The following is a 23,775-nucleotide window of genomic DNA, read 5'->3' as shown; positions in this document are numbered from 1 at the left end:
AATTGGCTCGATCTATACCGCACAATTCAATAACCCAACTATACGATCGAACAGCCGCCTAGCTGAAATTTTATGACGGATCATAGCTCGACAGAAATCCGACGGGGCTTGGCTGCGAGTCAGGTGTGGGGCACGGGCGCGCTGTGGAAGACAGGCTAGCTTCGGCAAGCTCCAGGGTTCCCCAGCCGCTGCGCAGAGGTGTGACCAGGAATTTGCGACGGCCCTCCTCGATTCGCGACACCGGAGTGCAACATCGACGTCGCCTCTCGCAACAGCCTCTTCTCAAAAAGCTTACATCATGGCCTCCGACGAGGTACCAAACCCCATGGCCGAGTCCGGCGTCACAATTCCGTCCGACAGCGAGCAGTACTCGGGCGCCGAAGACGTGTCCACTTCACCGCCCTCGTCGTCATCCCCCGCCGTCATTCTCTACCAGCCGCCGACTATATGGTCAATCCTCCGCGGCGCCACGATCAACCTGTTTCTACCCTTCATTAATGGCATGATGCTAGGTTTTGGGGAGCTCTTTGCACACGAGGCTGCGTTCAGGCTAGGGTGGAGTGGCACAAGAGTAAGTTCCGCTCTCGTCCTTCTCCCTCCCGTCTCGGAAACAGCAAGCTCACATGCAATAGGTATTTCCGGAAACAAGAAAGCGCTCGCACCCCATCGGACCTGGCATCGAGGTCGTCGACAAACCAAGGCGGAGAAATATGCTGGAGGATCTCGCCAGCCTCGAGTGATGCGCGGCCGGCAAAGCCACCTCGGCGCGGACAAACACCAGCAAGGGAGAACTCACAAGGCACCTCGGTATCATGAGCCACCAGGTCTATGGCACCGGTAGCCAGGCAGCAAAGATGCAGCCGGGCGGCTGGAGGGATAGCAGATGATGGAATCGGTGTAAAATACAGGTCGGCGAACTAGGGAACTTTGGAAGGACACGAGTTCTGCCTCCCGGCAGCCTGTGGTCTTTGCGGCTGTAAATAAGGTAGTTACCTAGCTATGGGAGCCCAGCATATATAATGCAGGCAACAAAATACACAGGGCGAGGCATAGACAACCGGGGCTCTCGAAATTCACAACTTTACTCACTATTCGTCTGCCGAGAGGGGAATTCGATGTGACGGGGCCTTGGCAGACGCGTCGTACAGTCGGTGCCAGCTGCCATCTCAGATGTGGAGACGGATTCTGCGGCCGCTGCCAGCCGCCAGCCGATGGCCAGAGCTTAGCGGCAGAATCGGGCCAGAAAATCCAATCCACCTACCGCAAGGCCGGAGCTCGATAGGAAATTTCTGGCCAGGAAGCTTCAGGTCTGGGGCAGTCTGGCACGGAATTCGAGCACAATGCTTCCCAGCAGAGGACTTCTCCGGGCGGGCCCTTCGTCGGGGCTCGCCAGAGCTGTATGTGCTACGAGTGCAAGTGCTGCCGATTGCGCGGCTCGCTAACGTCGCGTAGACATTCCAGCTTCCTTCTACACGCGCTTTATCGAGGCGATTCGGCACCGCTCTGCGCACCAACAACGTGACAACGCCGAGCCACACATTTCGCCCCAGTACCAGCGTGCTCGGCTCCCGACGGATAGGCGGATCCGTTGCGATCACGGCGGCCCCTCAACAAGTTATCTTCTACCTCGGACAAGCCCGCTATGCCTCGACGCAACCTGCCGCAGCCGCCATCTCCGGTGCGCTGCCGGCTGCACCCAGTCCCGCCCAAGATCTCTCTGAGCTCGCCCACATCTCGTCAACGCCAATTGACCTGACAGGCAGCGACCTCCTGAATATTCCCGAGCAGATTGGCTTCCTCAAGACCCTGGGCCTGGATTACGGCTGGGGACCGACCGCCGTGATGGAGTGGGCCCTCGAACACATCTACGTCGTCGGCGGCCTTCCTTGGTGGGCGTCGCTCGCAGCTTTGGCCGTTGCCATGAGGGTCTTCATCTTTAAGCCGTCGCTGACGGCTGCCGTCCATTCCCAGAGGATGCAGGACCTCCGCAAGACCCCAGCCTACGACAAGGCAATGAAGGAGATGCAGGAGTCCATGTTCAAGGGCGGAGACAAAACAGCGGCAATGGAGGCGAGGAATAAGATGCGCCTCATGAACAAGGCCGCTGGGTTCAAGCAGTGGAAGACGTTCTTCCCCTTAGTCAACATTCCGCTGGGATACGGCATGTTCCGGCTCTTTCGCGGTATGGCGGCCCTCCCGGTCCCGTCGCTAGAGACCGGGGGTACTCTGTGGTTCCCGGACCTCACGATAGCGGACCCCTACTTCGTCTTACCGCTGTTGACGGCCTTCTTTTTCGTGCAGGGGTTCAGGGTATGTGGATCATCCCATGAACACGCGCCTGCACGCGCGCGTCGTGTTCCGAGTTCCTGGTGGTACCTCTTTAGATAAGTCGCTGATGGCCACAAAAACAGATACCGCTTCCTTACATGGCTCCCGCGCAGCAAAAGACCATGAGGATCATGGGAGTTGTCATGCTGCCGCTTTCCCTAGTCTTCACTCTATTCCTGCCATCCGGAATACAGTTTTATTTCCTGTGTACCGGTTCTCTGCAGTTCCTCCAGACCTGGCTCTTTTACCAATCCTGGTTCCGGCGCTGGACTGGCCTGGGACCCCTTCCCTCCATCACTGGGCCGACCGAGCCCGTCAAGATGAAGCCAGGCCAGTGGCAAGCCCCGAGGACAATCGATGCCACTGCCAGAGCCGTCGGCGTGGCACCAAAGAAGGAGAATTTTTACGAATCCATCAAAGGGGGCGTAGGTGCTGTGAAGGAAAAGTTCAACGACTATAGCGCGAACAGTGACAAGAAGGTCGATCACAAGAAGTCGAAGGAATACCAAGAACGCAGGGTTCTCGAGGAGAGGGAGAAGGTGGCAGCCCGGCGCGCGGAGAAATCGTTGAGGAAACGCCAACGGGACACTTGAACAGCCGACCTGGCCGCCCGCCGACCTAGTCTATACCACCTGTACTAATACGCCGCAGCACGGAAAGGCCGAAGGCCTGACTGGTAAGGCAGCGCGACGCAGCGGTGACCCCTACCTGTTTTGTACCATATTAGAAATTCACGGGGATTTCCCTTTTGTTCAAGAGTCCGTCATGTCACCGCACCCGGCCGCGTCGGTTCCGGCCATCTGACTTCCCCGCCCCCGCGCGAGCGTCTGAGGAGACCAAGCGCCGCAGCCTTTGTCTTTTGTCATGGCAGCCATCCCAAAATGACCAAATCTCGTCGATCTCCAGCATGGCGGGATGTCGTGGCTGTCTGATGCAATGCCCCTCGGTATCACTTGGGGCTGATTGGTTCTTGAAGAGCACGCCATCCAGTTCATTGGGCTGCTTATCCCAAAGCAGACGGTAGATCGAACGCCAAGCGCACGATTTTAGTTTTCGGGAGTCTTGAAAGTGCACGCCCACAAGAGAAGAAGTTGGAGAGAGGAGTGCAGGAGGCACCGCTTCCATCTATTTAACGCACAACAACCCCAAAACAGGCTCTCTAACCCTGGCCTGCCTGCTTAGCCCCCCGCATGCTCATACCCTTGCCACAGCGCATACCATTCTCCGACCGGTTCCCGTTCCTGGATACCCGTCACTGAAACTCGGTCGCCGTCTCCTCGAGCCGCTTGGAACCGACCCCCTTGCGTGAATAACCCCCAGCGGGCAAGACAAGACAAGGCGCCAACGTCAGCTGGAGTTTTCAACATATTGCTATTGCCTTGGCGTGGAGATAAATAAAGAGATCGTGTCTCGCCACTCCCGAATTGACCTGCATCATTTCATCAGTTTAGCTCCAACCGAAGCCGCTCCTCTGGCATTCCTCAGCCTCATCTACTCTTTGTCGCTGTGGCCTGCCACCTTATTCCCACATCATCTCTAATAATACTCGAGTAAACAACCCTCACAGCCATATCATGTCTGCCATTCAGAAGAACGTCGAGGCTTCCTCTGAGAAGTACTCCACTTCCTTCACCAAAGGCGGTCTTGCCCTCCCCCCGCCAAGAAGTACCTCGTTCTCACCTGCATGGACGCCCGCATCGACCCGGCCGCCGCCTTTGGCATTGAGCTCGGCGATGCCCACGTCATCCGCAATGTCAGTACTTTGAGCGCCTCGTTTCCACCGCCGCCCGGGAGCGAGGACAGCTCGTTTTGTGCTAACAATTACTTTTGCAGGCCGGTGCTTCTGCCGTGGACGCCCTTCGGTCAATCGTGATTAGTGAACAGCTGCTGGGCACCACCGAGGTCGTGCTGGTCAAGCACACCGGCTGCGGCATGCTTACGTTCAAGAACGAGGACGCGTACGCTGTTGTTGAGAAGAGTCTTGGGTATGTTTTATTCCTTTCGTTTTCTGCCATTTTCCTCCTCATTTACCTGGTCATCCCCCTTCTTTTCTCCCATCCCAACGTGACAAACCATCACCTCCCGCAAAAAACTGACTTTCATCAGCGCCGAGGCTGTCCAGGAGCTCCACGCCAAGCACTTGGACTTCTTGCCCTTCCCGCAGCTCGAGAAGGCTGTTGAGGACGATGTCGAGTTCCTGAAGGCGTCCAAGCTCGTGCCAGACTCGGTCACCATCAGTGGGTGGGTCTACGAGGTTGAGACGGGCAAGACCCGTCGTGTAGTTTAATTTCTTCCGCCGGGCGACATGTTTAAGGGGCTCCGCTGTTCTGAACAGCGGCCGCCATCCTGCGTTCTGTTATATTTTGCGTCATCTCGCTGGGCGGAACGTGAATCCGGGGTAATCTTAGCATCTTGTTGATTGTATTGTATCTTTAGTGAACATACCCTGGTGCCCAAGCATGATGTGTTCTCTCTCACGACTTGCTTCGTATGAACTCCTCGGGCTCAATCCTGTAGGGCTGTTATTCTCGAGTCTTTGATTATGAAGCCGTCAACAATCCTAAGTTGACACGAGGATTCTTTAGCAATTAACCTTTTCATCAGACACCTGTGCTGTCATTTCACTCGTCAACTCAGCACTTGCAACTCAGCACTCGTTGCACATCATGTTTAGTTTTCAACGTCGAACATGGCAGCGGTTCGGATGTAGCTTCCTTCAAGAGATGATTAAGGAATGAGAATCTGCTTTCACTGTTTGCAAGCGTATTTAAAGAAAGGTGTCACTAGCTCCCAGCTGTTTTCTCACATACCTGAATATGAACCACAGGCATTACCTCATATGCCCGAGCTAACGCCCTTCGGGTAACCACAGCACGTACCCCCCGTCCGCGCCCGTACCCCCCGTCCGCGCCCGTACCCCCCGTCCGCGCCCCTTTCTACATTCCATCTTCGCTCCTCCGTCACCAAAGCTACCACCAATTCACGTCCTTTGACTATTGTAGCGATTATGCCGATTGGACGGAAGCACAAGCTTTATATACCTGGGTAGGTAAATGTGGATGGGAATAATGGCGTCTCTTGTTCGCCGTCACGACGACGGCGATAGCGACGGTGTTAGCGACGGAGATAACAACAACGGCGATAGTGAGGTGTCAGAAATATAATTACTAACGCAAAGTTGGGTGTTCTGACATACGGAATATAGTCCGAGCAGGCGCTGGCGATAATTATTAATCATGTCCCAATGCCGCGTAGCCCCGGTTTTGGAGTGGCAGCATTTGTGGACAGGAGGGGCAAGCACGATACACGTCGCCATTCCCATTCCCAAAGGCGTAATTTCAGGCAATCATTAGCTGCCTGCAACTCTCCCCGCATGGCTGTGAAGGGCCAGGATTGTATATATATATGTATATATACAGTGTCCGTGTTTACTTTTTTGGTGTCAGGATTTTGATTTGTTAATTATACACTTGAGTCTTGACAATCTTCCTGACAATCTTCTTGACCTTGTCAATCATAAACACCACAAGATGGGCAAATTTGCAGAGAAGCTCGCGGGCCAAAAGATAGCCGTCATTGGCGGCTCCTCGGGGTAAGCACCCAACATCATATCCAGTCCTCCTTCACCTCCTTTTCCCCCAATCTGACAACAAACACCAACTAACACGAAAAATCGCAGCATCGGCTTCGGCGCGGCCGAGATCCTGCTCGACGCGGGCGTGCACGTGACGGTCATCTCGTCGTCGCAAGACCGCGTCGACGACGCCGTCAAGCGGCTCGGCGGCGGCGCCAACGTTCAAGGCCGCGTCGGTGACGTGCGCGACGAGGCCGCCTTCACGCAGCTGCTCGTCGGCCTGGCCCCGCTCGACCACGTCGTCTTCTCGAGCGTCGACAAGATCATCCGCGGCGCGCTCGCCGATGCGGACCTTGATGATGCGAGGCACTTGTTTGGCGTCAAGTTCTGGGGGAGCTTTGTCGTCGGGAAAGGTATTTTGTCTGATTGAGATTGTCATCAGAGACCGGGACCAAGAGTCTGTGCTCACTAACCTGCATCTCGTCCAGCGCTGGCCAAGCACGACATCGTCAAGCCAGGCGGGTCGCTAACGCTAACGTCAGGCGGCATGGCGCTGCGGCCCAAGAAGGGGGCGGCCATCGGAGCAGCGCTCAACGGCGGCGTCATCTCGGCCACGGCGGCGCTGGCCGACGAGCTGGCCGCCAAGCGCATCCGCGTCAACACCGTCGTGCCCGGCCTCGTCGTCACCGAGCTCTGGGACAAGCAGGGCGTCTCCAAGGAGCAGCAGAAGGCGCTATTCGACAAGGGCTCCCGCGACCTGCATGTCGGCTTTGTCGCCACCCCCGACCACATTGCCGAGGCGTATCTGTATGCCGTGCGCGCCGACTATGCTACCGGGACTACGATTGTCATTGGTGAGTTCGTTCGGGGCCTTTTGAGACGAGGTGAAATGTGTTGACGTGCTGTGTTTCTTAGATGGCGGCGGTACTTTGTAAAGGGGTCTTGCGGGATGGGTAATTACCCCCTGCCTGGCACATTGAGTCTTGACAGATAATTAGACCGATAGCTATGTCAAACCCGTATTTATTCACTCGAATCCCGTACATGCCCCTTTCATACCCGACCCACATTCTGCAGCGCACTTGACCAGCCCCGTCTCCTACCTACTTGCCTCCCTCCCTGTCCCTCTCGTCGCGCCACATCTGCCTCTCCGTGTCAACCACACCAGGGCCCTTATACACACCACCGTACAGCCCACTCGCCCAATCCTCACCAGGACCCTTCGGATCCACCCTGCGCCGGTACCAGCGCCCGTACACGAGCAAGTAATACAGACGAAAACAGCGCAGCGCCCAGGGATCTCTCTCCAGATCAGCCGGATACTCGGCGCCGAGATCAACCGCAGCGGCGACGCCGCTCAGCACGGCGACCTCGTGGGCGTTGACGACGGTCCACGACCCGGCGAAGCGCGTGCGCCTCCGCCGCTGCAGCAGCCACAACCACGGCACCACCAGCACGTAGTGCGTCCACACGTGGCACAGCTGGTGCCACCAGTCGCGGCGGATCACCTTGGAGGCGTCGATCTCGCCGTCCGTCCACAGCTTCTCCGTCGCGTCGCGCGCCGCGTTGAGGAAGATGGTCTGGAACACGTGACTGTCCAGCGTCTCGACCTGCGGCGGGAACTGCGCCTGGTAGTGCGTGCAGTCGAAGCACATCTCGAGCCGCGCGGCGTTGCCCACGTACGGCTTGATCAAGTACATGGGCCGGAACCCGCCGGGCGCTGCAGCGCGGCCGACGCGGTCAGTGTGGTCAGCGCCATCGGGGGTGAGGTGCGTGACGGCCTGCGTGCTGTTGAAGGCCACCTCGTAGTGTTTTGTTATGTACCCGCTGTCGTGGTGCGTGATGGTCAGGTCGTCGCTGAACTTGGCGGCGCCGAGGATGTGCCGCTCGCGGAAGGTTGCCGTGTCGCCCAGGAGGCGCTTCGCTGTGTCGGCGCTGCATGGGGGTCAGCCTGCGGCTGTGTTGCTCTTCGTGGGTATGTGGTATGTTGCTTATCAGCGGTGGTTAGTCTCGGGGAGAACTCACAGGCAGCAGAGCACGAGCTCGTCGTAGTGCTCAGTCGTCTCTTGGGTGCCGGCATCGGCATTGGTGGCCGCGCCCTTGGTGGCCGCGTCCTCGGCAGCCCACGCGCTCGACGGGCTGTGGCCGTCTGGAGCCGGCGCGCGCTTGATAGTCTTGACGGTGACGCCCGTCTTGTCGCGGCTGACAACCCGCGTCAGCTCGGTCGAGAGGCGCACGCGGACGCCCCTCTTGAGCAGGTCGCGGCGCCAGTCGTCGTAGAAGCGGCTAAAGTTAGGAAATACGACCATGGGCGGCTGGTTGGACGCGACGCTCTCGCGGTCCGGCGGGTACCACATCCCGTACGTCGGGCTCGTGCACAGGCGCTCGAGCATGACGGCCGGGACGTCGGGCGTGTAGTTGCCGGTGCCGAGGAACAGGGCCACCATGGGCAGGGCGACTGTGGTGGCAAACTCGCGGCTGAAGCAGAACAGCCTCATGAGCACCTTGATGGGGACGAGGGCGAAGACGAGCTCGAACCAGCGCAGAAAGGCCAGCATTCGCACGAAGCGGCGCACCTCGGCCTGGTGCTTCGCGAGGAGCTTGGTCGGGTACATGTTGGTCCAGAAATGGTCGTCCTTGCCGAACGAGACCTGCAGCTCGACGGGGTTGGCGGCGTGGCCCTGGCGCGCAAACATGGTCATGGTGTGGTGGAAGATGTACGACCCGCCCTGCACGCCCTGGTTGAGCCACGACGCGCCGTGCTTGCGCTTGTCGATGGGGATGGAGAAGGCCTGCCCGCCGCAGTAGTCGGCCGCCTCGACCACCGTGACGTCGAACTTGCCGGGGTGCTCGGCCAGATGGTGCGCGCAAGACATGCCTGGTGATTAGTGTTAGCCGTCCATGTCCGGGTGGTCTGGTCGGGAGGCCGGCATACCAGCAGCGCCCGCCCCCACGATGAGCACTCGCTTCTTGGTGTTCGCGTTCGCATTCGCGTTCGCGTTCTCGTTCGCGTTCGCGTTAGCGTTCGCGTTCTCGTTCGCGTCTCGGGCCATGGCGATCGGCAGCAACGGGCTTGGAGGTTTAGTCTGGTTCATTGGCAGTTGCCAGCAATCTGCTACAACTGCGCATTCAATGTTGGTTTAGAAAAAGGGTGCATCTTGCTTTCATATGCGACCATGAGAAGGAAGGGTCATGGGGGCTTGTGGCGGCGCCGGCTTTGAATGGTGTGCGTCATGACCAAGGGCGAACATCGGGTGCCTGCCACATCACAAAATTCACTAGCACTGAATTGTAAGCACAGAAGACTAGTCTGAATCTTTGTGGCATTTAAAATTGTTGTGGCTTTATGATTGGGTGTCCGACGAGATCTGTTGGGCGGGGAGTCTTCACGAGGATCGAAAAGGGGCACGCGAGACTCGGTCAGCCAATATTTGGCGTGGTCTTACCACACATTAAGCACCGATCACTAAAAATAAAAAGTACGGGAGGAATTTCTGACATATAATTAGCCCCGATCCTGGTTCGCATCTACCCGCATCCCGGGGAAAGAGCAATCAGTATCTGCCCGTAGTGGATATGTCGAGACTCTTGCATGGATGCGTCAGCATGCCCATGGATGCATTAGCATGCCCAACGGTCGTCCTTGCAGTTTTCCACATCAGACAGCCAAATCTTGAGTGGAACAAAGAAAGTGCTCAAAAGTCGCCCTCGCTGACGACGAAGGACGCTGACGACGAAGGACGCTACGCTGTGGCTGACTAGCAGGGCATAAAGGGGGTCTCCGCCACAACGCTCACAACGGGGTGTCCGCGAATCACAGCATCGACATGGCAATGTCTTCACACCATGTTCCCTGCTCGCGCGACTCCAATCACAACCCTTCCCGACGCACATCGCAGCGCCGACACTGCGGGGTCGGGCAGATTGACGTCATGGCATTCATCACCAGCAATTGGGCCAGCGTCATGGCTCGTGTAAGTCGCGGATATATATCCTGGAAACGCCTTTTCCCTCTTTCGCACTCGCTTCGTCCGAACCAAGTTCGGATTGACATTGATATCGATATTAAAAACCTCGAACCAACTCGTGCATGACAGTCCAAACCGCTATAAAATGCCTTCCGACACTAAAGCTAAGCCGGCGCAGGGGCATACCCACGCCCAGTCTCGCGAGCGCTCTCACGGACACTCACACAGCCGTTCACACCAGCATGCCTCCGTTCCAGGTAAGTCGGCACACTCGTTCCAGCTGGCTGAAAGTCACTAACTCAGTCTCCCTCTCTCACAATAGCATCAACCTCGAAGCCCCGGCCCGAAGTTGCCAAGCCCAAAGAAGCCTCTATGAAGCCTTCATCGTCGTCCAGAACCAAGCCGAGCTCCAGCCACCCCAAGACGGCGACGGCGACGACAACGAAGCAAGCCTCCCGCAGTCATGGCCACGGCCACGGCTACATCCACGTCTCCACCTCGCAGACCACGCCCAGGGACACGACCAAGTACGCCACATCCAAGGCCCCGGCCAAGCCCGTCGCCCCAGCCGTCAAGCGCGCGCCCGCCACCCTAGCAGCCCCCGCGACGCAGTCATCACCCAAGCCCAACTTCCGGCCGGCCACCGCCACCGCGCACACCAAGCGCGCGATCCAAAAGTCGGCCGCCATGAACCCGCCCGCCGCGGCCTCGCCCTCGCACTCGCACTCGCACTCGCGCTCGCAGCCGACATCCCGCGCACCACCCGCGGCCGCCCTCCCGTCACGGCCGCGCGTGCACGCCTCGGCAGCACGGGCTCCTCCTCCTGCGGCACAGCAGCCGAAACAAAAGCAGACACCCCGCCGCGAAGATCTAGCGCCCGTGTCCATGGATATGATCGCACCGTCGCCCAAGCCAGCAGCAGAAGCGCCGAAGAGACAGAAGAAGTACGCGGCCGACGCGCTGGTGCCGACGGCGTCGCTCGCCGTCCAGAAGGCTGCCGGCGGCGTGCAGGATGCCGTTGGCGGCGCGGCACGTGGTGTCGGCCGCACTGTTGGTGGTGCGGTGGGCGGCGTCGGTCGCACCGTCGAGGGAGCTGCCGGCGGCGTCCAGAACACGGTTGGTGGCGCGGTTGGCGGCGTCGGTCGCACTGTTGGCGATACCTCGGCTACGCTCGGCCGCGGTGATTTGCGCGGCACTGTTGGTGGACTTACTGGCGGGGTGGGGAAGACGGTTGGGGGCGTTGGGAGGGGGTTGGTGAGTACATTTCTTTTCTTTTCTTCTTCTGTCGCTCCCCTTCTGGTGTTTATGTGTGTTGTGTTTGTTGGTTATCCCTCTTGGTGTGTTGGTTATCCCTCTCATGCCTCTTCGTCGCCATTGTGACAGCCCCTTTGTGGCAGCCCCTTTTTCTCTTCTATTGTTTATCCTCCCTTTATTTCCCGCCGTTCTGGGGCCTGCGAGTGCTATCTAATACTCCGACCTGCACGCACGCACTCATTTCCACCGCCCTCCCGCCAATCACCGCCACGCGAACCAGAGCAAAGCCATGCCGTGCCGTGCTATCGTTTCCCCCTTCCCTATTTTTCACATCAGTCCAACGTTCTGATCGGTGCTCCGAACCCTTCACACACCACACAGCGCACGAACCCACGCATATGGACGTGGCTGCGAACCTGCTCTGATTAGATACACTCTGACCGCAACCTATATAGGGCGACACAGTCGGCGGCACTCTCGGCGGCATCGGCGACACGGTGGGCGGGCCTGTAGGTGGCCTCGTCGGAGGGGTCGGCCGCGGTGTCGGCGGCGCCGTGTCGGGCGTCACGGGCGGCCTAGGGGACGGCCTCGGCAAGGTCGGGCAGGGCGACGTGCTCGGCGCCGTCGGGTCGATTGTCGGCGGCGTCACGCAGGGCGGCGGCGGTCTGCTTGGCGGCGTGCTTGGCGGTGGCGAGGAGGGCGGAGGGCTGCTTGGTGGTGGTGGCGGTGGCGGTAGAGGCGGCGGTAGAGGCGGAGGCGGGCTGCTTGGTGGCGGTGGGCTGCTCTGATCGAGTTTGGTTGAGTGATGATATTTTCTTTTCAACTTTTTGCCGTTTTGCTTGCATGTTTGTTGTTTGGTTTTCCTTTCCCTTGAAGACGGGGCAGAGAAAAAATATGAAGGTCTGTCTCGCCTTGTGGTTCGTGTACGAGTCCAAATTTGCGAATTTGCCCTCAAAAATACTCGTCTAGTTACGAGGAACCCATAGTTTGACGATTGAGAGCTTAGCAGGAAGAAACAAGAAACGCAGCACCAGTAAAACACTCAGTTCTCTTTCCCACCATCATCATAGTCCTTACACAATTGTCGTAAAGAAAAAATAACCATAACGTTGCTGGGGAGGTGAAGTTTGTAGAGCACTTCCCTGCTTGGGAGTACTTCCCTGCTTGGGAGCACTTCCTGCTTAGACGGAACACGACCAGTCTCGGAAATAGGCTGCAGACAAAAATCAAGGAGCCAAAAAGCAAGCCCTGACCTCTCAGGGCTCGTTGGATAATGCGGCTAAAGTGGATCGAACACTTGACCTTCAGATAGACAAGGAAGTTGACTTCAGTCTGACGCTCTCCCAGCTGAGCTATACCCGCTTTATTCCAGATGTTGCTGGGTAAGCTTTGGAAATGGATGCTATGGGGTCAACGTGTTATGCAGTTGTGGGTCGTGGAGCCGGTCCCCGCTCTTTATGTTTTGTCTTCTGATGCGGAGTATCGGCATCCGACTTGATCGGCATCCGACTTGATCGGAATCCGACTTGATCGGGATCCGACTTGATTGGCGTCGGTAAGATATGTACGGGGCACGCCTATGTTAGTCAATTCTTGGCAACCTCATGAACTATAATGCACCCAGTGCTGTCGATGTGTCACACACGCGGGAGGGGTGAATAGGTCGGCTTAGGGAGGCAATTTGGTGGTCTGTACTTCAAGTCATACAGTGGATCAAGGTTAGGGTGTATGTAGTTCTGCAATAGCTCGATGATCCATGCTAATCCTACCGCGATTTCGATGGACTACCTGGATCTCCTAGAACTGCTCCCCTCGAACCCGACGCCGACTCAACTTTGCTGAGTTTTGCTGTTCCAGCTACCCGAATTGTTAGCCTAGGCTCCCCATAGGCAGGAATAGGGACCTCGCATAACTTACAGATCGAGAAAGACCCTCCACAGTATCGTAAACAGGAGGCTCTGCAGCCCGTTGCACAGGATCCGGGTCTGCAGGCCTCGGCCAAGGAGTCCAGAGATGCCCTCGCTGCGGACGATTACCGTTGCTGCTTCGGCTGCAGAATGTTTCAGCTGGAGTCATCGCATCGCCACACCAGACGGGGAACTCACAGTACGAGATCTTTGTGTCGTTGACCTGCCGGTACGTCTTTACGACCCTAAGGGAGTTGGAGACGGAGTCGGAGATGGCGGACGCGACGAATCCAATGACGGCGTAGCGGATCAGCCAGACGATCAGAGGGTGCTTCGGCGGCTCGGGCCACGCATCGTTGAGGACGTTGTACTGTTTGGAGGACACAAGTAAGCATTTCGTAGTCAAAAGTCGGAAGGGCGACCTCACAGTTGCCCACCACGGATAGTTTCCAACAAAGGTGGCAGCGGCAGTGGCCAGTGCACCCCAGTACAGGCTTCCCAGCCCGTGCTCCTTGATGCGCTGGCGGAGGAGCGCCGTCCCGCGCGCACCTTGCGCTTGGAGGGTGGTTTTCAGGGTATCAATCGGCGTGAGGAGGATGCGGAACCCAGCGACGGAGAGAGAAACAAAGACGGTCTGGAGGGCTAGAGGCAGCTTGCTCAAGTGCCGGTTGGTGGCGAGCAGGGCTAGTATTCCCACGTTGGCTGCTGCGTCGCCGAACCGGGAGACGGGACCTGGCAGGGCACGGTTAGTTTCTGGTGGGCTCAATTGGAAGTAAAGACTGCGAGTGAGTGCACCCACCCTGGACAAGCGCAGGACCGAGGCCTTGGTAATACCGCCCGTATCCCCCGTCCTGGTAGAGAGTCCGGCTCGCGCCCCAGAACGCGCCACCGAAGCGGTACTGGTAGTTCATGATGGTTCGAAGCGGCTGCCACGATTGTCAGATGACCGACGGACGGACATGGAGAAGGCAGACGGACATGGAGAAGGCAGACGGACATGGAGAAGGCAGACGGACATGGAGAAGGCAGACGGACATGGAAAAGGACGAATGCATACCATCAGTAGCAAGACCTGTAGAACCATGGCGGCGGCACCGCTGAGACCGCCGCCGAGTGCCTTCCATAGCGCCTGTCCGAGGTCGAACTGCAAGAGGCAGTCATGGTCAGCACGGCCGGTGATCGGACGCCACGGGTATTCAGATTCGCAATTCACGATGCAGCGGTGGCTCACGTGAATATCGTCCCCTCCCGCCGTCCAGCCCGTTACTACCAGGGCGACAACCAGTGCCGCAAGAATAAGCCACGACACGGTCCAGAGATGGCGCCAGGCAGTCTTTTTCTCTTCGATGGCCACGGCCGTGTCGGGGTCGGCTTCGACATCGACGACCTCTGCTTCATTGACATTCGGATCCGCCGGCTGCTGGCTCGCCTGCCCGCCGCTCAGCAGCGGCGTCTCTTCGCTGACGGGCGTTTGGTTTTCTGCATCGGGGTCGCGAGCCATGACGGCTCTTTGTCGTTTTGGCCGTCGATGGATCATAAAAAACTCAGGTGCTGTGATGGGTCGCGAAAACGTTAATTTGAGCTGCCGTGCGCATTTTATCCCCGCGACGCATTACTAATGTTGCCGGGGGGTAATTGGATGGCGTGCTCTTTCGTCTTCAAGGGGCTGCGGGCCCACGTGTGCGTCTAGTGGGAGCCCCAATGAAATAGGCGCTTATCTAAGACAAAACACCACTTGAAAGTCGGCACCAGGAAGAGAGAGGAAATTAGGGCCCAAGGTGACCTACATAGTAGTTCAAAACGAGAAAGTCCGGAATCACTTGTCTCACCAATCTTACTAGAACAGCCGCCACGGCCCTCGGGGCATTAACCCTAAGCCCAGGATAAGCAGCCGGCGAGGATTCCAGTCTTCGAGTTCGAGGAGCTGTTGGGTGGACGCAGCCGTGGCAGCAACAGGGGCCTGGGATATTCTGCTCGAGCCGCGAAGCAGCGTGTCTTTTGTTGCACGCGATCACTAGAGGACCGACGGGTCGAAATGCTTAGAATACAAGGCGCGGTAGGTCGGGGGTAGGTCGGGGAGAAGAAGTCTACAGCCCTAACCCTATTTGCCTTGCCTTTCTTTCCTTCCAAACCAAACTCTAAAACCCGGCGCACAGGAAGAGAGCTGCACAAGTCGGCACGAATTCTACACATCCACCTTCACGAACAAGCAGTTTTTTTCGCCCGACGCAAACCGCGCTAAATTGCGATGTTTCACCTTGCGCTGTCGACGGACCAGACACCGTCCTAGTGTAAGTGCACCCCTTTCCTCTACACACCATGCTGCCGGCGTGGGAAGGCATTAGGCTGATCAGCGAATGAAAGCACAGACTACACACTCACACTTAAACTCGCACTCACACTCACACTCACACTCATACTCACACTCACACTCACACTCACTCACACTCGCACTCACACTCGCACTCACACTTACACTCACACTCGCTCACACTCGCACTCACACTCGCACTCACACACAAACACACTACCCGGCGCGACACGATGAACAACCAGCAGCCCATCGCGCCCAGAAACAAAGCCCTGGCGATCCAGGCACAAATCGCCATCGATAGCGAGCGGGCTGGCGACGGCGGCGGTCACAGCAGCTAGGGTGGGGCGCTCGAGCCCGAGCTCTTCAAGCGGTTGGCGGCGGCGTGGCTGGCCGAGCAGGAGGTGACCATCACCTCGGGTCCGGCCTTCCGCCGGCTGGTGGCCCTGGGCAGGCGCGTGGTGCCCCACGCGATGCTAGCCTACTGCCGCCAGCCTGACGGCTTATGGCACGAGCTACTGTTCGAGGTGGTCACGGGGCGGCGCAGCAGCAGCTCCGCCATCAACGAGGCTCTGCTCGGCGAGTGGGGCGCCTGATTCTTTGCCGGCGGCGAGGATGACGCCCCTGGGGCTTGATTCTTTTTTCGGTCTGGAGGGGAAGGGGGTCGGGCTTTCTTTTGGGAGGGATGCGAGGCCGTTCAGCTTCTTTTTCTTTCTCCCATTCTTTCTTTCTCCCTTTCTTTCTTTCTCTCTTTCTTTCTTTCTCCCTTTCTTTCTTTCTTTTACTCATTTTTTAAAGAGTTAAACAGTTCGAGCAAAATTCAAATTTGTTTATTTCTGCCTATTTCTATCTCTAGGGCAGTTCCCCGCCGCGAACTATAATGTGACAAAGGAAACAGTCTTCAGACTAGTATTGACAAAAAAAATAAACCAAATTCGCAACATCCATCTCGCATGCCTATTCCCGGGTGTTGAAAACTCCGCAGAAAAAAAATCAAAACCCCGCTCCCTCTTAGTCCCAAAGTCCCGCCCTGGCCCCCATTTCCATAAAATTTCTACAAATACAAGTTATCGCACCTATTCTTTTTTCTTCTTGTTGATTTTCGTTGTTAGTTGGCCCGCGGCGTCAGCACTACCTTGACGTCCTCGCGGCACACGGCCGTCGACCGCCACGACCACTGGCGCGGCGCCGCCGCATCGACGAGCTCGATGTCGTAGTTGGCGATGACGTTGGCCACAATCGACTTGATGGTCGCCGTGGCAAGGAACCGCCCGGGGCTGGCAGCGCCAGACCAAAAAAAGCAGTAAGCGCTCTGTCCGAAAAGAAACTGACAAGAGACTGACAAGTGGAAAGAAAAAAAGAGAGAGACACGTACCAAGACAGCTTGCCCGTGCCAAACAGCAGCCACGAGGGGTCGACGTCGACGATCTTGGACGCCTTGGGCATGCGCGTTCCCTCGGAAACGGTGCCGTCGGCAGCCAGCGACGCGACGAGCTCGCGCGGCGCGAAGCGGAACCCGTCGAACTTGGTCGGCTCGGGGAAGTAGGCCGCGTCGAGCCCGATGCTCGCCGCCGGCGTGCACAGCCAGTCGCCCTTGTGCAGGCGCGTGCCGTCGGCCAGCGCGAACGGCGCCATGACCTCGCGGCGCGTGCTCACTGGGAATGTAATGTCAGTAGAGTCCTCCTGCTCGGAGAGGATGAGAGGAAAAGGGGCGTACGGTAGTCCACCGGCGTCACGCGCGCAGACTCCTTGAGAAAGCTGTCCATCAGCGGCAGGCCCTGCGTGGGGTTGCGCTCGAACTCGGCGTAGCCCCCTCGTGCCAGCTCGGCGCGCAGCGGCGCGAGGTACTCGGGGTGCAGGCACAGATCGTAGATGGCGGTTGTGGCGATCTTTGGAGCGTCAGCACCAAGCTCAAGAGAGAAAGAGACAGAGACAGGAGCTCACAAAGGCCGTCGAGTGGATCGACCCGAACCACACCGCCATGACCTCCTGCACGATGCGCTGCGACGTCCACTCGACGTCGGCCGGCGCCGTCTCGAGGATCCACGAGATCATGTCGGCCTGGTGTCTGAGGTCAGCAACAAAACAGAAAACGGGTTGGGAGTGAGCGAGCGGGTGATTGTTTACATGTTTCGGAACCTCCTCGCCCAGGCTGGCCCGCTCGCGCTCGCGCTCGCGCAGCCGCTCCTCGGCTATGGGGTACAGCAGGTTGAATAGGATCTCGGGCGTCTTAATCTTGTGCGTGACGAAGCGGCCCATGATTCTAGGGAGTGGTGTGTTAGCTAGATATCCCCCCTAGGAAGGATGCTGTCACTGACGGCTCGAGCCACTTGGGCGACAGGCGGACCATCTCGGCGCCCATGACCACCGACTCGATGTAGTTGAAGGCGTCCTTCATGAACGCGGCGTTGCTCGCTAGTTGACAAACAAGCGTGAGTTGACTTTCGGTGAACAAAAGGGGTACAGGCTGACTCACCTAGCTCCTTGCCGAAAATAGACGTGCCGGTCGACAAGCTCGTGAGCTGCAGGAACATGGGGTACAGGTCCGTCTGCTTGACACCTGGACAGAAAGCTCTGATCAGCGAGGCCCGTGCTAGGTCTGGAACTCGGTAGTCACGTACCGTCAACAACGTGGCCCTCGGCCCGGATCTCGGCGATGCGGGTACGGATCGCGTCGCCCAGGTACGGCAGCACGCGCGGCAGGTTGTTGGTCAGCAGCACGCGGACGGCGCGGGAGAAGCCGGCGCCCGCGGCACCACGGCTGTCCTGGATGTGCAGTCCGTGCATGGTATACTTGGGCATGAGGATCTGTCGACAAAGGGGGGCGTGTGTTAGCCCCTTTGGTCCAGTGTGTCATCAAGCTACGAGACTGATCAAGTTACCTTTCTCGACGCCGCGTACAGCGACAGCGCCGTCTCGGGTTGCGACTCGAGCTCCTTGACGGCCTTGTGGCCAGACACAAAGACGATGCGCTCGCCCGGCGTGATCACGTCGAACGTCTTGCCGTTGGCCTGTAAGCAAAGAATTGTGAGTATTCATCACTGATTCTCTTGTCCATGAGTGAGTTGGGCAGTGAAACCACAAACCTTTTTGTATCCGTCATGAATCATGGCAGGGCCGTCGAGGAGATAGGACCACGCCTTGATGCGTCTCTGGATGGGCTTGAGGAGCTGGTGTTTGATTTCGATTAGCTCGCTTTCATGTCGAGGCTAAAGTTGCTGCCGCTGATTGGATGCTAGTTCAAGATGCAAAAGGGACTCACCAGTGAGTTCTTGCCAGACACGAGCACGTTGGCAAGGAAGACCACCGCAGCGATGCCGATGACCGAGTTTGATATACTGCGCCAGCTGGGCGGCTCTGGCCCCCAGCTGACTTCGCCTTCGACATAGCCCGGAGTGGTCGTGTTGCTCGGCTGCCACGGGCCGTTGATCATTGGGCTGGCCATGTCGAATATGGGCAAGGCTCTAGTCGTGAGTTGTTGGTGCTGTGCACAGCGTGGTCACCAAGCACAACGTGGTCACCAAGAAGGCGTTAAGAGAGATGTGTCAGAGGAAAAAGAAGAGAAACGCAGAATGCTCTGCTGATTTGAGGTCAGCGCTGCTTTCTGCCATGTAAACCTCAATAGCCAAAGTGTCTTGGCCTACCCACAAGTGCCAAGAATATTGGATGCTACGGTGATGGTCGGTCTGGGGTTGTCCTCCTTGGTTACGCGGAAAGGACTATGCTGTTGGTGTTGACTCTCGTTGTATCTCCACCAAGTGCCAGGAGGCGCTGCCCTCGTATAAGCCCTAGAACTTTTTCGGTGTAGCTCGACGCCTTTGGACACGCCCACGGTTGCCGGGAATGCTAGATGTGACGTTGTGATTGTAGGTCTGGAAGCTGTTGTTGCTGGTGATTCTCTGGATATTTCAACTACATGACGGCGGGAAAGACGCCGATATTTATGTTGGCCTTGACAGCATGAGATAATCACTAGCGAGAGAGTCGATGGCGAGAGAGGCATGTTTCTTCTTCCTGAATCCCGCCCTACGGACGGAGTCGCCCAAGTAGAGGGGCTTCTGCCCTGCCGCTGCACATCGGCATGTTTTGCTCTCTTGCGAATGATCACCGCTCGGAAACTCTTCGGGCCCCTCGAGGAGATGCCCGGTTCCTGCCGCTTTCGGCCACCGCGGTCTCTCGCGTCCAATCACAGAGGGGCCCCGTGGGCAGCTGGCTCTCGCTGTCAAGTCTCTGGGGTTCTGATGTGACACGGCAAGACGTTTGGTGAGACCGCTGGGAACTCAGTAGCTGTACTGATCTCCAGGGAGCGGTTCTGGGCAATGTTACGCGTTTTGTGTCACTGGGTGCCAGTGAGCGGAAAGCGTAGCGAATCTGAGCAAACGTTTCTGGGGCCGTTTCAGGGGTATGGGCAGGCAGCTCCTCTCCTACACATAGCTACCCGGAGCATCGGATATCCAGAACGGGCAACCAATGTCGGCACAGTTGCGGGATTTCCGCCTTGACAGGACCACGCGTGGCAAGTGTTTGCTGCCAGGCAAGCTTCGCTGATCGGTGGAAGTTTCTAAAGCCCTAGATGATATGCTTCTTCGGCCCATCATATGGCCACCCAGACATGACTTACGACCCGAATTGCGGCCCTAGCTCGTTCACTAATTTAGACTCGTCCCATCGCTCCTCGTACGGCATATTCTATCCACCGCCTCGGGTTCCCTCTTTCAAAAATTAAGCTGCTCTCTGGCCGGTGCGCTGAGCCGAGCTAGAGGGTGTGCGGAAGGATTCGGGGGCTTGCACCTGTCACCTCGATTAAGGAGGCCGCGCCCCAGCCTCGCATACCAGGAATCGCGGCGGCAGCGTAAAACAACCACACAGAGCGGGAGAAACGGGGAAACGGGGGTGGCCCGGTGTGTGGAACAAGAGGGACCCGAGGCCCGCGGGAATTGTGAAATCGGGATTGGGGGCGGGGGACCTGCACGATACAATCACCGTCGAGGACAAGCGTAAGGGCGCTCCCGGGCAAGATTAGCCCTGCCAACCACTGCTCCTGCATGGTCACCTGCCTACCCGGGTGTGTCTTTTGTACCTCCGGGGTGGAAGAGAGCGGAGAGTGCTCAGTGTAAACAAGCACCCTGATCCTGGCCGGGCTCGGCACGGGCCCCGGCATTCTTACACAACCTAGGGATATTACACAACCTAGGGATCTGAACAGACGCCGCCGGGGGGGGCCGCGGCCCTGGATAATAGACGTCAAATTAAGAAACAGGAGCTACTGCGAACAGGGGCCTGCCATCCTGGCCGCGTGGTCGTCCGTCGTGGCCAGCCAGGGCAGGAAGGAGAGAGTAGGGCCAGCCAGAGCCGGAAGGAGAGAGTAGAGCACCACCCGCTGTCGACCTTGTTAAACTCCATGACACAGATGGGATGAACCAACGGGCTGACATGACATGAAGCCGCCCTGATCGACAGGACGCCCTAATCGACAGGAACCCCCCTGCGGCAATCCTCGGGCGAGCCGCCGTCAATCCGCCGTCAATCTCGTAGGTGCGAGGCGCGAATCGCGAATCGGGGGCGGGATGTGCTTGCGAGTCCGTCGGGTTTTCTATGAATGGTTTTTTTGTGACTGTCGCCCCCACACTATCTGTTACCGTTTTCGTCTTTGTGAAACAAACACCTGCCGCTCTGGGGGTTCCAGCGGATTGGCATCGCCACCCGCGATTGGCTGGTGATCGTGCGCCACGCCGTCGGTGATTACTGATTGCGTGCCGCAGCCGATGTCAACCAGAGAGGATTCACTGCGCCTAGCCCGGCCAGGAGGAACAGACCTAGAGGATGCGCCGTCGAACAAGAAGCTCAAACAAGAGGGTGTGCAGGTGTATGAAAGCCCAGCCCGCCCACGCACTCTCTTTCCGTCTCTCTCTTTCCGTCTCTCTCTTTCTTGCTAATCAGCCATACTAATTCTTATTCTGGAATCTGCACCCCCCACTGATTGCTTTGCATGCATGCACTCCCGAGGTTCAAGATCAACGCTGCGGAATATCTCTAGACCATTTGGGCATTTGTGCTACCACTTCCCGTCAAAACGGGACCAGTAGAATTCGCCAAGTGCGTCGCACAACTAACCGCAACTGACAACAACCAGTGTCAACCAGGCAGTTTGGTCCGATACTCGTAGACACCCTTCCCACGTTCCAGCGCTCGGTGACGGCTTCCGACAAAACGGAGGGGCACAATCACATGCGTCTCACAAGTGAGTGAGTGTGTGTGTGTGTGTGTGTGTACAAGTATGTGCGTGTGTGTGTACAAGTGTGTGTGGGTACAAGTGTGTGTGCCAGTGGCCGGACAGCCCAGCACAGCACAACATCTCCTAAATTCCCCCTTAATCAAGTAGGCTCTAAACCAGATGGCGATGCCAACGATGCCGTCACGGCTTGCGGGCTGGGATGCTTGCGGGCTGGGATGCTGCGAACTAACTCCTAGAGAAGGGGCCAAGGGGGCTGTCGAGAGTGTTGACGTGATACCGACTCGTCACTCACTTGAGGAGAAACGCCATCGACTTCGGGTTCGCGGAACCCTTCCCCCTTCTGCCCCCTTTCCTTCCTTCCTCCCGCCCCCCCCCCCCCCTCTCCCATTCCACGGTTGGGGGCCGTGCCTCTTTCCAGCCGGCCGACGAATCCGAATGCCTGAGCGGTGTTGGGCGCGCTCGTGGCTGGCTGCCACACGCGCGTCCTCGCGGTGGTCTGCGAAGTGGTTACTCGGGTGATTATTTCGCGTGTTGGCTGACCTGATTTCTGATTACTTGAGAATCACTCGAGGAACCTGTTATCCCACACGGCCTCGTGAAGCAGCGTGACACCATCACCAAGCCGCGCGTTGACGTCCGCGCCGTACTCGACGAGCAAGGACACGAGGCGGAGATTCTGCAGCCAAATCGCCCAGTACAACGGTGTGCACCCGGCCCCGTCCCGCAGGCTGGGGTCAGCGCCCCGCGCGCAGCAGCGCGTCGCAGAACGGGAGATATCTAACGTCGCAGACCTCGTTGAGGCACGGCGTGCCGCGGACCGGCAGTCGCAGGTCCGGGTTGGCGCCGTGCTCGAGCAGGAACCGGAACACGTCCATGTTGTTCGTGGCCAGCGTCAGCGGGCTGTGCTCGTGGCTGCAGTCGCGCAGCGCGGTGAGCTGCTTGATGTAGCCCCCGCGCGGCGCCTCGAGCGCGCCGGCCGACACGTGGCGGTTGATGTCGGCGCCGTGCGCGACCAACGCCGCGAGCACCGCCATGTCGCCTGCCATCGCCGCCAGGTGCACTGCGGCCATGCCGCGGCCGCTGCTGTTGGCGTCGAAGCCCTCGTCGAGGAGTGCGCACAGGTGCAAGGCTGTCGACCCTTCCGAGATCCTGCTCTCCGAGGTCCTTCTCGAGAGGCTAGCGCCGGCTTTCACGAGGGCTGACACGGCGGCAGTGTTCCCGGCTGTGATGGCCTGGAGAAGCGCCTGGCCCGCCCCGGCAGGTCGCGGATGTCCTGAAAGGCCACGATGGGCGGCGGCTTGTTGAGGGCGCTTGCGTATTCAAACTGGCCCCAGTATTTGCCGACCACGGTCCCGCCGTCGGTCTGGTCGTCGCCGCCGGCGAGTTGCAGGCGAGGCTCGTCAGCTACGGTGCTGATGCAGTCTTCGATCCCGCGCCTCGTGCTCTGCTCGGCTGCCGTGTCTAGAGACTCGTGGGCGACGCGGGCGACGCGGTCGAAGAGGGCTTTGATGTCTACTAGGAACTCTTTCTATTCTTTTCCTATTTTTTTCCTACGAGGTAGCTAGGTGTAGGGAGGGAAGTCAGCAGAGGCCTCAGCAAGCTACTTTTTGGGGCTGGCTAGTACGCCCCGTTTAGAATGTTGAAGGCTAGTATCAGATCCAGCCGCTTGCCCTTGAGTACCGCCTTCTGCATTTTGATGGAGCTTTTGTATTTGGGCCAGACCGTGAAGGCGCACACGGTATTTGTGATTCTTGTCCGCTTGAGGCTGCTCCTGTCTTTTAGCAGCAGCAGCAGCAGCGGCTTGATGTGCTTTGGAGCTTCTCCATTGCGTATTAGCAGTCGCGGACGGACTGCTTGACCTTCCTGATGGCGGTGGCGTGTGCTGGGTGCAGCTTGTGGGGCGAGATTAGGTCCCGGGTTAGATCGACGATGGAATCGAGCCCGTCCAGCTCGAGGATAGAATCGAGCCCGTCCAGCTCGAGGGAAATGTCTTCTACCAACTCGGGGGTATCATTTATGTCGGAGATGAGCTTTCTCGGGCCGTTGGTTGTTGCTGCTGCAAAACCGACGACGCCAGCAATGCCGGTAATGATGGAGAGGGGGTCCATAGCGAGAAGACGGGAAATTAGAACCTAATCAACCCTTGCATCAACAAGGGAATGTCATGTCCGGTTCGAGGCGTTACGATGGAAAGTTGG

At 58.1% G+C, this 23,775-nt stretch overlaps 9 protein-coding genes and 1 non-coding gene across 10 annotated transcripts; 5 read left to right on the top strand and 5 right to left on the bottom strand.

Moving 5' to 3' along the window:
* Positions 1–52: 52 nt before the first annotated feature.
* Positions 53–1,259, top strand: B0T26DRAFT_695306 (outer membrane protein TOM13-domain-containing protein). The gene has a single exon (XM_060441287.1). The coding sequence runs from the start codon at positions 299–301 to the stop codon at positions 839–841; it is 543 nt and encodes a 180-aa protein (XP_060300516.1). The 5' UTR covers positions 53–298; the 3' UTR covers positions 842–1,259.
* On the top strand, positions 1,260–3,132 carry B0T26DRAFT_799612 (60Kd inner membrane protein-domain-containing protein; the record flags this gene model as incomplete). Its single annotated transcript, XM_060446977.1, has 5 exons — positions 1,260–1,397; positions 1,453–2,310; positions 2,412–2,867; positions 2,980–3,004; positions 3,056–3,132. The coding sequence occupies exons 1-5, from the start codon at positions 1,341–1,343 to the stop codon at positions 3,130–3,132; spliced, it is 1,473 nt and encodes a 490-aa protein (XP_060300515.1). The 5' UTR covers positions 1,260–1,340.
* Positions 3,133–3,902: 770 nt separating this feature from the next.
* B0T26DRAFT_738284 (carbonic anhydrase) lies at positions 3,903–4,615 on the top strand (the record flags this gene model as incomplete). The annotated part of the gene is made up of 4 exons (XM_060443577.1): positions 3,903–3,923; positions 3,992–4,081; positions 4,162–4,313; positions 4,435–4,615. 4 exons carry the CDS (start codon positions 3,903–3,905, stop codon positions 4,613–4,615), a joined length of 444 nt encoding a protein of 147 aa, XP_060300514.1.
* Positions 4,616–5,619: 1,004 nt separating this feature from the next.
* B0T26DRAFT_141941 (uncharacterized protein) lies at positions 5,620–6,921 on the top strand. The gene is made up of 4 exons (XM_060433406.1): positions 5,620–5,920; positions 6,008–6,315; positions 6,391–6,756; positions 6,818–6,921. The coding sequence occupies exons 1-4, from the start codon at positions 5,859–5,861 to the stop codon at positions 6,835–6,837; spliced, it is 756 nt and encodes a 251-aa protein (XP_060300513.1). The 5' UTR covers positions 5,620–5,858; the 3' UTR covers positions 6,838–6,921.
* An 84-nt stretch (positions 6,922–7,005) lies between these two features.
* Positions 7,006–8,955, bottom strand: B0T26DRAFT_672297 (uncharacterized protein; the record flags this gene model as incomplete). Its single annotated transcript, XM_060439432.1, has 3 exons — positions 7,006–7,837; positions 7,928–8,780; positions 8,838–8,955. 3 exons carry the CDS (start codon positions 8,953–8,955, stop codon positions 7,006–7,008), a joined length of 1,803 nt encoding a protein of 600 aa, XP_060300512.1.
* A 1,060-nt stretch (positions 8,956–10,015) lies between these two features.
* On the top strand, positions 10,016–11,912 carry B0T26DRAFT_747963 (uncharacterized protein; the record flags this gene model as incomplete). Its single annotated transcript, XM_060444908.1, has 3 exons — positions 10,016–10,127; positions 10,193–11,067; positions 11,580–11,912. 3 exons carry the CDS (start codon positions 10,016–10,018, stop codon positions 11,910–11,912), a joined length of 1,320 nt encoding a protein of 439 aa, XP_060300511.1.
* Positions 11,913–12,398: 486 nt separating this feature from the next.
* On the bottom strand, positions 12,399–12,486 carry B0T26DRAFT_t50. The gene has a single exon. It is a non-coding gene; the product is annotated as a tRNA-Phe (tRNA).
* A 467-nt stretch (positions 12,487–12,953) lies between these two features.
* Positions 12,954–14,532, bottom strand: B0T26DRAFT_747962 (mitochondrial carrier domain-containing protein; the record flags this gene model as incomplete). The annotated part of the gene is made up of 7 exons (XM_060444907.1): positions 12,954–12,981; positions 13,042–13,174; positions 13,230–13,401; positions 13,459–13,763; positions 13,831–13,957; positions 14,089–14,175; positions 14,263–14,532. The coding sequence occupies 7 exons, from the start codon at positions 14,530–14,532 to the stop codon at positions 12,954–12,956; spliced, it is 1,122 nt and encodes a 373-aa protein (XP_060300510.1).
* A 1,918-nt stretch (positions 14,533–16,450) lies between these two features.
* Positions 16,451–18,787, bottom strand: B0T26DRAFT_672293 (cytochrome P450; the record flags this gene model as incomplete). The annotated part of the gene is made up of 11 exons (XM_060439431.1): positions 16,451–16,619; positions 16,718–16,997; positions 17,060–17,231; positions 17,287–17,403; positions 17,470–17,605; positions 17,661–17,757; positions 17,819–17,902; positions 17,964–18,150; positions 18,225–18,353; positions 18,429–18,512; positions 18,605–18,787. The coding sequence occupies 11 exons, from the start codon at positions 18,785–18,787 to the stop codon at positions 16,451–16,453; spliced, it is 1,638 nt and encodes a 545-aa protein (XP_060300509.1).
* A 3,352-nt stretch (positions 18,788–22,139) lies between these two features.
* On the bottom strand, positions 22,140–23,685 carry B0T26DRAFT_747959 (uncharacterized protein; the record flags this gene model as incomplete). The annotated part of the gene is made up of 6 exons (XM_060444906.1): positions 22,140–22,253; positions 22,360–22,706; positions 22,781–23,105; positions 23,132–23,138; positions 23,202–23,348; positions 23,429–23,685. 6 exons carry the CDS (start codon positions 23,683–23,685, stop codon positions 22,140–22,142), a joined length of 1,197 nt encoding a protein of 398 aa, XP_060300508.1.
* Positions 23,686–23,775: the final 90 nt, after the last annotated feature.

Source organism: Lasiosphaeria miniovina, assembly GCF_030549165.1.
Source record: "Lasiosphaeria miniovina strain SMH2392-1A chromosome Unknown B0T26scaffold_2, whole genome shotgun sequence".
NCBI lineage: Eukaryota > Fungi > Ascomycota > Sordariomycetes > Sordariales > Lasiosphaeriaceae > Lasiosphaeria > Lasiosphaeria miniovina.
Note: the sequence above shows the minus strand (reverse complement) of the source record. Positions and strands in the feature narration are given on the sequence as shown.